The sequence below is a fragment of the Epinephelus lanceolatus genome, chromosome 8, assembly GCF_041903045.1.
Source record: "Epinephelus lanceolatus isolate andai-2023 chromosome 8, ASM4190304v1, whole genome shotgun sequence".
Lineage (NCBI taxonomy): Eukaryota > Metazoa > Chordata > Actinopteri > Perciformes > Serranidae > Epinephelus > Epinephelus lanceolatus.
Genome location: NC_135741.1, coordinates 39,181,423 through 39,195,000, shown reverse-complemented (window position 1 = coordinate 39,195,000; position 13,578 = coordinate 39,181,423). Strand labels below are relative to the sequence as shown.

General features: G+C 41.4%; 1 protein-coding gene across 2 annotated transcripts in view; it reads right to left on the bottom strand.

The window, feature by feature from the left end:
- bcl2l1 (BCL2 like 1) overlaps window positions 1-13,371 on the bottom strand; it is a 38,959-nt gene extending 25,588 nt beyond the window's left edge. The window contains exons 1-2 of one of the 2 annotated variants that reach the window (XM_033628939.2): window positions 13,236-13,371; window positions 6,944-7,696 (exon numbers count right to left, since the gene is read on the bottom strand). In XM_033628939.2, the coding sequence (XP_033484830.1) occupies window positions 6,944-7,498 (555 nt within the window). In that variant the 5' untranslated portion in view covers window positions 7,499-7,696; window positions 13,236-13,371. Of the gene's footprint in view, window positions 1-6,943; window positions 7,697-12,093; window positions 12,259-13,235 lie in introns of those variants that run through there. The other variant, XM_078170278.1, reaches the window with a different exon arrangement.
- Between the last annotated feature and the right edge of the window lie 207 nt (window positions 13,372-13,578).

Sequence of the window (13,578 nt, the reverse complement as noted above, 5' to 3'; positions counted from 1 at the left end):
AAAAAAAACACATAAACTTTCTAGTAAACAAACACAACGTGTGACGCTCTTCCCCCCTCACACCTTTCCTGAAATTTGATCACCTTTGAGTCGCCAGTGCTCAGCTCAGCAGTAAACTGCACACAGCCTGTCAGATACCAGTGGCTTTATTAGTACTTTAACTTTTTTTTTATTCAACAAGCAATTTATGGTATTTTTGCAGCAGTCTTGGCTGAAAGTAGCAGAAGGACAGAACTGAGTACACTTTAATACCTGTTTAGTTATCGTAAATAATATTGTTATCGCAATATTCAATATTATCGCATATTTTCTTGATATCATGCAAACCTAGTAATTCCCTGAAACAGCCAGGCACTGTTGTGTCTAGTAAACATCACTGAAAAAAAAGTTTAGTATATCATTAAAGAGCAAAACAGCATGTACTGTATGCAGCCATAAGTGGCAGAGGTGATTAAAAAAAAAAAAAGCGAAGAAATATAGGCAGTAGGCTATAGACAGACTTTACTGCTAGAGGACATTTTTCTTGTAGTTAACTTTTCCTTGACCTTACCGAGACCATCGACAGCACAAAGCAGAACAACTGGGATAATGGTTTGTTTTTTTCACTCGTTTCTCTACTGGAACCCCCCCCCCCAATCCCCATCCAGCTCCAGCCAAGCATCCCCAGACCGTGGCAGTGTGGTTCTTTTAAATGAGTTTAGCCTTTATTAGTCTGTCAGAGGGAAAAAAAAACATTGTTTCCCCCAGTAGCAGGTCGAGATATTATTCATCTATAATTGGTAATAACCCCGTACCCCCACCCCGAGGCGGCTCAATCTCCACTGAGTAATCACTGCCATCGCCTGCTCTGCTGGAAACAGCATTATTAGGTCGATGGCACTGTCTCTACCTCTGCTGCCTGCCAAGGTTTATTATCTGACAATATATGGCTTATACTCCTGCGCTTCTTTTAACACCACAGGCTGTGGCGAGAGAATCTGGCTGAGCGTATTTATCTCACATCCTGAGCTGCTATCAAATATCTCAGCATCCTGGACAGCGGAGGCTCCAAAATAAGCTCTGGCGGGATCATTTAGGCTGAGGCTCTATCAGTTTTTCTGACAGCGAGGTTTGCTCTGTTGTGCAAAACACCTTTCACTTTTCAATATGCAACTGTCGCCTCAACTATTTCACCAGTTCAAGAGACTGTTTCACTGTTTCTTTGTAATTCTGCATTGAAAATTGATGTGAAAAGGCAGAATCTGGGCTACAAGTTATGGTTACTTTCAATTTTTATCTATGAAATGTTAGAAAATATTAAAAAAAATGTTCATAAAATTTTCCCACAGCCTAGGCCTAAACTGTTCTGAAAAATATCTAATAGCAATTATTTTGACTGAGACTGCAATAGCAAAATGATTTGACATATTAAAGGGAAAGATTATTTTTACATCATTATTCTCATTTTCATTAAAAAACATATTGATATGGTTATGGTGTGATTTTTGCGGGGATCTGTACTGTAGAAAATGATGTCTAAGCCAGGACATCTATGCCGCATGACAATATTCAATTGTATTTTGACACAAGTTTTGCCTTTAATAAATATTAATATAATTCAATAAAATTTCAATTAATTGTTCAGCCCTAATGGAGATGTATTTACTGTAAATAGCTTGTTTATCTGACCAAATACCCAAAGAGGTGGCGTTTACTATCATATATGACAAAGACAAACATCAAATCTTCACATCTGAGAAGCTAACACCAAGAAAATGTTTGCCAATTTGCTTTATCTACTCATCAATTAATCACCTAATTGTCTCAGCTCTAAACAGAATGGGGCACTCATCTGCAGTATTATTAAGAAAAAATATATCTTCTCTAATAACAGGGTTCCTGGAGCTTGATGCAAGTTAAATTTAACATTTTTACGGAGGAATGTGATTTAAGACCAATTTTACAATAACCAAATTATAAAAAAGAAAAAATCAAATAAAAATAAAACCACCATCAGGAACAATTTTGGCCAAATGTTTTTGGTAACATAAAACATGATTTTTTTTTTTGCAGATTGCCTGGTGTTTGTTGGTGGGGTTTCTGTAGGATTCCACTGCCTTAACTCTCGTTATCATCCTGAGTTTGAAAGACTTTTTGCATAAACACACTGAGTGTCGTATGCATTGCCTTGTAGCAGTGTAAGCCATACCCCAAAATCTTGGTTGTGTTGAATTTACACATCCTCAATTGATCTGGGGTACAGTAACAGCTAGCTTACAGAAAGTGAATCCTCTCTGGGCATCCCAGCTGGAAACAAAATTTGAGTGTTGTTGGCTCTGCTATCCTAATCTGTGTGACGTTTATGTAAAGAGGCACTGGTATCAATTTTTCTGATGTTTTACAATGCAATGTCAAAAAGATAAAATCCTACTTCCCATGTCGTCGCATTTTCAAGACTTTTGAAAAATTAACTTGAGACATTTTAATACCAATTAAGGCCTTATTTTTGGATTAAGAAGTTCAATGCATTTTAAGACTTGGATCTGTAGGAAACCTGAATAAAGTGTTGGCTTGTGAATGTAATGCTGTCTGTGAGTCTATTCTCAAATGTCAGATTATGGAGTTTAGATGACCACAAAAACAGTAAATTCACAACTTTTTGGAAACACTCCTGAACTGAAATAACCAAATTATGCAAACACTACAAAACACTACTGCATTACTTTACCTTAAGATTGACTCCAAAAGACTGATTTATATCATCCATTTACATCATATTTTCTATTGTGTGAGCATCACCTACACACAAACTGTACATTTCCTCTCATTTTTTTCCCCTCTACTTTCTCTATCACAATCCTTGCAAACAGGAAATATTAAGAGATTTGATAGGCAACAATAAAATTATGAGACAGAGTGATTGAGCAACTGAGTGAAAGTGACCTTGCGCCTGCTTAGAGCAGACTAATATTTCATCAGCTAACACTCAGGGCACACCTGCCTCACAGCTATACTCAGGTTCCCACATCTGCCAACGGCTTCGTGCTTCATCCCTGTGAGGAGGTGTCAGGGGATTGAAGGGAGGAAGAAAGAGGGAAATAAAAGACAGAAAGAAAGAAAAACAAAGTCTCACGTGGGTTTACTCTGAGACTGGTACATTTCAGGGAAAGTGTAGGTTGACTTTGAACAGACAAACCACAAAAAGAGAACGCAATGAAATTGTGACAAAGAGTGAAAAAGCTATAGAGTGATTAGAAGAAATGATATGACTGTGACGGTAAACCACCCACTGAATTGTGTATTTTCGTTCGCCAGTGCAGCTTGGGACTATCCCTGAGGCAAGTGTATCTACTTGTGAATAACTAACATGGGACACATATCAAGCCAACGCTCTCTCCCCAGCACCAGACAATAAAAAAACAGAATAAAAGTGAATTATGCACAGCTAAGACGGGAAGGAAGTGGCATCATGTGTTTGAGACAATGTTATCCGGCAGCAGGAGAAGTGAAACCATACCAGTGGATACTCTCAACACAACGTTCCATTCAGCATTTCAGATGAAGTCATTCACTTCTCTAAGTCAAGGTTAAAGTGACATGTTGCAAGTCAGCTACGGCATGCAGCTAAAGCAAACTGATGTCATTAGTTACACTTGTTGCCCAGCAAACTGTCTTGTATGAATTGTGTTTATGTGTTTGAGTGAGTGTGTGTGGGTGCTTGGATGATTTTGACTACATGAGATCATAGAGACCAACCACAGATGACAGATGTGTCGATTACACTGTGCTGACGACAGCGGTGGTGAAAATATTTATGAGTAATGAGGAGGAAAAACTAGATAAGCCATTAGACCAAACTCTTCATGGTTGATCTATTTTCATCCTGAGTGTGCCTCTAGTTTGTGAGTGCTTACTGTAACTCTACAAACAGCTGTTTAGGTATCAGAACAAAGGATAACAACACAATAATAATCAAATCAACAAATAATTATTTTTTTGCCATACTGACTGTCTCCTGGGAACCTGCCATCATACACAGAACCAACAAGACTGGAAGTCTACAGCTGCTCTGTGAGGCTGTACTGAAGCACTGCGGTGCTTTGAGCATTCTCACAATTCAATGCTAACATGAGGATAGTAAGCCCGTGATGTTCATTGTGGTCACCATCTCTGTTTAGCGTGTTAGCATGCAACATTTGCCAGTTAGCAAGTACAGCTGAGGCTTTGTGTTTGGTCATAAACCAAAGTAAAGGACAGTTAATATTTTGAAGTTGTGGTGCTGCAAGACGAAAAGTCAGGGCTCATGAATGTGACTATAATTCACCCTGAAAGGGATATGAATGCATGTACAAACTACCATTGCAAACCACCCAATAGTTGTCGCAACATTTTTCTCTGAACCAAAGATGTCAACTTGATGATGTTGCTAGAAGAAAAGTCAAGGGATCACCAAAGTCATAGGATTCATCCTCAGGGGAACATAGGCGTTTGCTCAAAATTTAATGACAATCCATCCTGGAGCTGATGAGATATTTCAGTCTGAAGTAAAGTGGTGGATTGACAGACCTACCCCTTCTCCACCAAATTAGCTCTGGTTCTCGAACTGGTTTCATTTATGGGTCCTGGAACCTTGGTGCTATCTGGCAAAACAACCTGCGTTTTCACCAGTTCTGAGCAGAACTACTGTAATCAATGCAGGGCGCTGCAAAATGCATAGCAGAAGTAAACAGTAGAAACAAAATCGCCAATTACATTGGTTACCTGCAAACTTTTGCTTTATTACAAACTTTTGTTTTTACCCCGCCAAAATCACCTCATGAACAAAGACCATTGCACTCTTTTTTTCTGATGATTTCTCACTCAACTTCTCCATCGTTGACTTCTCCATCCTCTCTTTCCTCTAGACACACCCACTTTTCAGGTTCTGAACCAATTAATTTTTGGTCAAAATGCTCTGAATGGTTCAAAATTAAGTGCGGTAACCAGTACAGAACTGGTTCCATGTCGGTGGAAAGGGGTAACTGACAGCACAACATTAAAGAAACCCTTAAAAAGCTGTTAGCGTGGCTAAAAACATGAGCAACAGTAGTGGGGTAGTTGTACATTTATGTGAGCAGACCTCTGGGAGCTGCTATGGAGGATGCTGCAGAACCTCTTCAACAAAGGAACAATTACCACTAGTATGTTGCAAAGCTTTAGCCTTTACTTTCACATATGTCACCTGTTTCCATATCATCAGGCTCATCCTTGCTATCCCCCTTACCTATGTTATATCTAGTCCAACACTGAAATAAATAAAGACATTCTGGGTCTGCAGTGCAAAGAACAGCAAAGCCACTGTCTGCCCAATGGGATTTTCTTCTAGGTACGCTGATGTCAGTTTCCATAGGATCGACCTTCAACCTGGAGTTCTACAGCGCTGGAGTAAATATAAACAGCCCCTCCCCTCACCCCGCTCTCCTTCATACCATCAAATGGCCGGCACAAAGGAAAAGACTGGGATGTTCACCACACACACACAAACACAAACACTGAGATTTTCAGTACCGGGACAACACTACTTTCCATCTAACCCCAGAAAAAACAAGCTTTCATCTGCATGCAGCTGTCTTGCTGAAGAACATAAGAGAAGAGAGGACAGGGCAGGGGAGAAAAATGAACAGATAGTGGAAGAAGAAAGAAAAAAAAACAAAGCACAGAGCCAATCAACTGACCGGAGTAAAACAAAGGGCTATCTGTAAAAGCCCTGGACTTCATCCCACCCTGTGATGAGAGAACTTCGATCCCAAGGCAGAGAGGCTGCAGAGAGCTACAAAGCCCTGATGTAGCCTGTTAAGCTCCCACTTCGATTCAGCTCATTGAGCCCCGTGCTGCTGATCAATTAGAGAACAGCTGAACCAGCTGCTGACCACACAAACATTCTGTTTTTACTGTTTTTAAGCACAGATGGGTTTTTATACCTTGAGTGCTGCCTGTTGTTTTGGTCTTGTCTGTTTTATCTAATCTTAAGTCTTTTCTTCTGCAATGGCCGCAGAGTCAACCCCACCCCTGTGCCATGTCACAATCTCATGGAGGCTCAATGTTCTGGTTTGTCTTTCTCAGCTCACCCCAATAATATATTCTCACTGAAGGTCAGGCCAGGCAGATTAAACACACAGCTGACCAACTGGCAAATGATGCATACAACACACTTAATCCTGTCCTTTAAATATTTAACAGAGAGCCACATGTGAAACAGCACATACACCCCAAATGCTTTCATTTTAAAGGTGTACTCTGGAGGATTGTTATTTACTGTTTGTAAACACACGTGCCAGTGAAAGTAAAAGTGAAAGCCAACCCTAGATTCACTCATTTGGCGTTTTGCCACACCATATTTGTTTTTCTGGGCGCTGTGTCTTTTGGATGCCTGCTGCTCCCTACCTTTTTATAGACCCCCGACCTCACATGAGTGCTGTGAGGATACACGCCCATACATGAGCAAACACAGCAAAATAATAAGAAATCAAGAAAATACAGGCAGAGGACAGAGTCTCTCCAGAAAATATATACCACCACATACTTCTTGTAGGTGATAAGATATGATTGTGAGGGATTACTTCTGTATGAGTCTATGTTTTTTAGGAAAATTCTTCACAGTGTATCTTCAACAAAAGCCATTGGCTTCAATACATATTTTCCAGGGCTAGTTGGAAAAAATAAGGACATGATTTATCCTTATTTATTTCCCAACTGACTGCTATTCTCCAGTGTTGCTGCCAGCAGTGGTGTGTCGAAAAAGTGTCAACATGGACTCTTTCCATACAGGCGACCTCAGCTTACCTTATCCATATAATTGTAGCCAGTTATGTTGAAGAGTATGAAAGAGGCTACACAGTACAAGCACACAGGGTCATACCACAAGCTCCTAAACAGACTTGTCTCTGTGTATGTTTTTGTGATTCTGTGTGTGTGAGAGACTCACCCATCCTCCTTGGCTCTGGATCCAGGGCTGAATGTGGTTGTCCAGATAGACCGTCATCCACTCTATGATCCTGCCCACCAACGGACTCATCTCCTTCTCGACGCACTCCACGCACAGCGCCCCGCCGAAAGCGAAAAGCCCTACGATGCGGCCCCAGTTGACTCCGTCCCGGAACACCTCATCCATCACGTTCTCGAAGCTTTGGTAGGCTGTGGCCGGCGTGATGTGCAGCTGGTGGTGCAGATCGCTGAAGGCGCGGGCGTATCGCAGCTCAAACTCGTTGGCTGAGTCCCGGAGGGCCTCTTTCACCGCGTCCAGGCTCGTCGTTGATGGCAACTGTTGCTGCCGCAGCGGGGATGCTGGCGGGGTCCCGGGACTCATGCCGTTAAAAGTCCCGTTGGCGTGTGTCGCTACCCGCTGCTCCTCACCTAACCCTGCCTCCCCCCCATCAGTCCTGTTTGGAGGCTCTATGAGTGCCATGTGGTTGAGAGGATAGTTTCTCTGGGTGAGTTTATAGTTTATGTAGAAAACCACCAGTTCTCTGTTTTGAGACATGTTGTGTTTAAATATGCTTTTTCTCTTTGCTCCTGTCCGTCTCCTCTCCTGCTCCTCTCTCGGTCGAGCCTTGCCGTGTTAGAGTGAACACACACTGTGCCAGGCTTTCCTCTGTTCAGACCACCATGGTCAGCTGATATCCAGAGGACACTGGAGTGAAAACCAAACCTATACAAGACTGACAAATCAGCTCAGGCCCTGTAGAGAGATAAAAATGAAAGGTCAAAGTCTGGATAGCCTATAAGCATGCTGCGATTATATGTGTTTGTGTGTGTGAGGAAAGAGGAGTGTGCGGGGATGGCTGTAGACTTTCAAATTAAATGTGGACAGGTAGGGTCAAAGTGCATCTCTCTAATTGGCCTGTTACATATGGAGCAGATGGCAATGATATTAATGAGACAATAGTAGAGCGAATGTGTGTATGTGTGTGAGTGTGAGAGCGAGAGGACGAGAGATAGTGAAAGAGACAAAGGGAGGGGGTGGTGTGAGGAGGGTGAGCTTTAGGTGAGGAGAGATCAGAGGAACACAGTCTGGCTTGAGGGTCTACGGAGACAGTCGCCATCTCTTAATCAGTGACCTCCAACCTTCAGACTGAGCTTTTAGGCACTTTGTTTGTCTCAGCTCCAGACTATCTGCTACGTACATGCTGATCTGCATACTGTCACACTTACGCATGCCCTTGAATCTCCATACAACTTTACCCCGATACATCCAGCGTCCAACAAGTCATTACCTCATTATCAGCGCTGGATGTTGGTCTGAATGCATAAAGAGACATCATCCATGCTGGCTTTATATCACTGCTTCTTCTGCTCTGGGTTTAATACCAGCCTGACACCACTCTGCTTTAGTATGAAAGCACAGGTGTCTGAAATACAACACACATTATAAGATTACGTTAACAGTAGAGGCTGGCTGCCACTGATGGCATTCTTAACTATAAATGTACCTGACTGTATAACAAGTTGTTGAATTATGTTTCCATTACCAAATAAAATAATCCAGTTAAGTTAAACTGTTTTCCTTACAATATCATTGGATTTCCAGTGAGCGCAATGAGGTCCACTCTGAATGAACTCAAAGTCGGGAACTCTATTAGCAAACATATTTTACAATATCCTGAGTAAACCTGTGTGTTTACCATTGATGTACGAAACTACAATTGCACTCATGCGTTAAGAGTAAAATACAGGAATTAACACTGTGTGTCTGTAAAATACAGGTTGAGCAAGTGTTTGGTACTATTGTTAAACATATGGGAGCTCCTCTACTGATAATGTAAATAAAATCACAGTTATACTACAACTGTTCAAATGTAAAAGCATTACAAAATATGTGGCTTAACAACAGGTGAGTTATGATGGTAAAAATGCTTAAAGGGACAATTCACCCCAAAATCCACAGTACATACCCCCTACCTGAAGTGCTATTTATCAATCTAGATTGTTTTGGTGTGAGTTGCCCAGTGTTGGAGATATTGGCCATAAAGATGTCTGTCCTCTCTCCAGTGTAATGAAGCTAGATGGTACTTGGCTTGTGGTGCTCAAGGCACACGCACACACACACACACACACACACACACACACAAAAACAATTTGAAAAACTCAAGCACAATGTCTCTTTATAGAAATCATAATCCAGTTACTCAAGCTAATCATCAGCCCTTGTTGTGAGCAGTTTCATGTAGGAACTATTTTCTTCCTTGCGAACTACACCTGCCAACTGCATCACCACGCAGAGGGAAGCATACATCTCCTGCTAGCTCACCTAGCACCACTAAGTGAGCTAATGTTACAGCTCATGTGAAGAAGACGCCATTAATGTTTACATGTAGCACTGTCATGATTACCAGCCTCTTGTCTATAAGTAGATGCAGCTTCGTTCTGCGTAGTGATACACTTGGCAGGTGTAGTTGAGCCGAAAGAAAACAGTTCCTAGATGAAACTGCTCGCAACAAGGTCTGAGGATTATCCTGAATAATGGGGTCATGATTTCTGGAATGAGACATTGCTGTTGAGTTTTTCAAATGTATTTTTTGGCACACCACAAGCAGAGTGAGATCAAGTTCCATATACTGGAGAGAAGGTAGACATCTCTACAGCCGATACCTCCAACACTTGGCGACTCACAACAAAACAATTTGGGCAGATAAACAGCACTACAAGTAAGAGGAAAAATATGTTTTTTTGATTTTGAGATGAATTGTCCTCTTCATTGCTATATATACACACACAAATTTATATTAGGGCTGCAATGATTAATCGATTAATTGCTTGTTGATTGACAGAAAATTAAATTGGCAACTAGCCTGATTTCTGATTAACTGTGTCAGTCATTTCTCACACAAAAATGACAAACATTCTCTGGTTCCAGCTTTTCAGCTGTGAGCATTTGATGCTTTTCTTTGTCATATATGCACAGGTGTAGATTTCTATAGGGATGCAGGGAACACATCTCCCTCAGTATTAAGAACATGTGCATTTGTCCCACCCAATGAAAACATTAAGTAGCTGAGGACTTTTATTTTGGTGAAATTAAAGACATTTCCACAACAAATTGACACTGAAAAGGCAAAAATTGGTGGATAAATAATTCACCAGAATGCAGGAAATAAGTTGTTTGATGCTCAATCTTTAATCGGGGAGGACCTCAAAGCCCCAGCTGACACAAAATCTATACCCTTGCATATATAATATTGAAGTGAATGTCCTTGGGGTTTGAAATGTTGGTCAAATAAAACAAGAAATCTGAATATATCTTCTTGCGATGGGGAGAACTATGACAGGCATTTCTTTAAAACTATATTCAGGGATGAATGATAATATCAGCAAAGGCATAACACCTTTAAAATGAAATATCAGCCTGAAATAAACATTTGAGCCAATATCACAGGGCGATAAGATGGCCTTTTAATTCTGCAACTGTAGTTAGTCGAAGTAGGTCAAATTTGGCCTGGTTTTGGCTAATGTCTAAGGGAGAGTGTCATCCAAGCCTGTGAAAGTAGGATGAATTTTTTTTGCAGTTTGTTTAAAAATGTAAACATAAAATATATCTGGCAAGCTTAACATGTAACCTAAATTGAAGTATTTTTCTTTTTTTTTTGCCCAAAGAATGTGTACATTCTGAAAAGCATTATGTTTTATGTCTACGTCTGCCACAAGTGGGCCATCACAATAATATGTTAATTCCACTACAGGAGAGACTTGATGTTCTCTGCAATTAGGTGGAAAAACACATGTGCATATATTAGTGTCATCCAAAATGAGCACTGGCATGTCGTACATCGGCAAGAATCCAATATCGTGCATCCCTAACTATTTTCTGACAGTTGTGACAAAACATTTAATCAAGAAAATAATCTTTATAGATTAATTGAATATGAACAGAACTGTGAGTTGCAGCCCTGGTTCATATGTTAAAAAGAGACAGGCAGAAAATTACAAACAGCATATGTATATTACTGAGGAGTCACATGGACACGTGTCCGTCAACACAATGCTCCCGCCTGCCTTCTGACACTGTCACAAATATCCTGTTGTTGAGTCCAGTGTTACAGTTATTGATAAAAACTCGGTGCACTATTGTTAGCTTTGGTTACGGTGCTATAAAACGTATTTTCACACAGCCTAATATTACTGATAGGGTGTATAGAAATTTATGTCAATATCCTGCAGCCAGTAAATTGAGTCTAAGTGCTCCTATATCCCTGAAACAAAAGACAATCTAGCCGTTCCCTCATCTTCTGCTGTCGCTATCCTATTAACTGGTGTATACAGGCACACAAAAAGATGTGGGAGGAACGTGACCTCCTGATGATCCCAAACGGCTGCTGCTTATCATGTGGGAACCTGACCTTTCTCATAACAATATTGACATTTTAGCTGGTAAGTGTTTGGACCTAATAACTACTGTATGAGGCGGATGGAAGGGGAGCTCCATGCAAATAATGCTGGTGACATTACATAATACATAAGCTACTCTACTCTTCCTACCAGCACAATGGAAGCCCGACACAGTCTCTACTGGTTCATGGCCAAACAGGCAAAGTGCTGTGGTTTAATCAAGCCCCAAAACTCCAACTTCTCACAAACACACGTCCAGCAGACTGTTTGGGCCCTAATTAGTAGTCAAAGAAACAGAAACAGCCTGTTAACGCAGATAAAGAGGCACAAGGCAGCAGTGTTTACAACGGCCACATGGTCCCAAGCTACCAGCAGCACGTGGCTCGGGTTTTAATAGTCCAGCACTGATGTAAACACCAAGCAGCTCCTACAGGAATACCAACGAGTAGAAGCGAAATGTTGCACCTGAATGCAACATTTGTGATGACAATCGCTTACATATTAACTCACATAAAGCAAACCGGAGGCTGAGTCCGTGTTTATTACGGTGGAATCTGGACTGTAACTTACAGATAAACCCACCAGGACATGTTAGCGATACTGTTCTGCCTCTGTAGGCTGCGTGTGCTTGTTGTGCGAGCCCCGTGTGTGTTTCGATGTAAATGTCCAGATTAAACATTAATTCATATTTCGATCGCAGTCTCAGATATGAAGACCTCATATAAGATACATAGACTAACATTAGCGTCTTACCAGCAGTAGTGAATCAAATTGAGTTATCCTCGGTTCGTTGCGTGTTTCTCTCTGTCAAAACGTCCCGACTCTGTCAGTCAGTCTGTCTGTACAAAAGCTGTCAAAATCCAAGAATGTAAAAATGCCACTGCGAGGGAGCGTGTGTGTTTGCACGCATCCTCCCACGACTCCCCCTCCACTCTCTATATGCCCAGCCCTCCTCTATTACGTAACACGACGCCTTCAGAGATGTCTGAATATCTGGATCACGATCATGCCGAGAATAGTCGTTTATAATGGCCTTTACACCCAAGAATACTCATATGATAAAACCTCATATGTCTCGTATGTCACTCGCCGTTAATGTTTTATCTGCTAAAGCTTATTGTGTTAATTGTATTAACTGAAATATAAATGACGAGACTAATGCACTTCTCTTTTCTAGCTCTCTGGTCACTGCAGATAAAGTGAACTACATATTATTGCGTTGTTCAACAAATATTTTGGTGTTTCCAATTAAAGGCACACTTTTAAAACTGATTTTACTGACGGATGACCAGGTTTAGTGGGAGTCCCTGAAGGCATCACAGGCCATTCCATTCTCCCGTCATAAACACTGGGCTTGGACCTTTAATCGCAACACATAAAAATGCCTCTTTGCGACACCAATCTCTGTCCCAGCTCTAAATAGACTTCACCACACCAGCAATCATTACAAAACTAATTCTTAAGCAAAGCATTACAGACATACACACACACACACACACACACACACACACACACAGCTCCGCCTGTACTAACGATACTGTAGGCAGCTACTGAACATGTAGGCTACTGAAGATGGCTGTCACTGTCATATACACAGTCTTGGTGTAGTCGCGCATTCGTAGACCGTAAACCCAAAATGTGTATTTACAGTGATAAATCGTTCACCACAGTTTGCAAGTATACTTTGCATTCAACTGAATGAGATTTGACGGGAAAAGCTAGCAGGAAACAAAATGATGGTTACGCATTCTTCTAAATCTGTCGACCTCCTTCCTCTAAGTAGCTGCATTCAGAGAGGAAAATCCACCCTCTTTACTGGGCTTTCCTTCATAATTTCCCCATACAACTACCGCAGTCGTTAAAATTACATTTGTCGCTTGTGTAGAAACTCTTACTTGTAGGGTGGTCTCCATAAAATCATGTCTGGTGGCTCACAATCCAGACCCCGGCAGGAGTAATCCTATCCGTCATTGCTAGCCCGTCTGGCTAACGTCGCCGACGGAGATCTCGTAGCCAGCTACTGGTCATCACAGATCCGCCCACAGCTACGCTCTCTACGTAACTTCATGCCAGCCTGCCTCTGTTCAATCCAGCCAGGTAGTGGCAGCTTCATCTCAAGAGAATGCAACAATTGCATTAGGATGCAAAATGTACTCCTCTCAACGGAGAGTGGTATTTACGAGTCACTTTCCCGACTTTACGTGAGGGCTAGCTGAACCGTCTAGCAGCAAGAAAGTC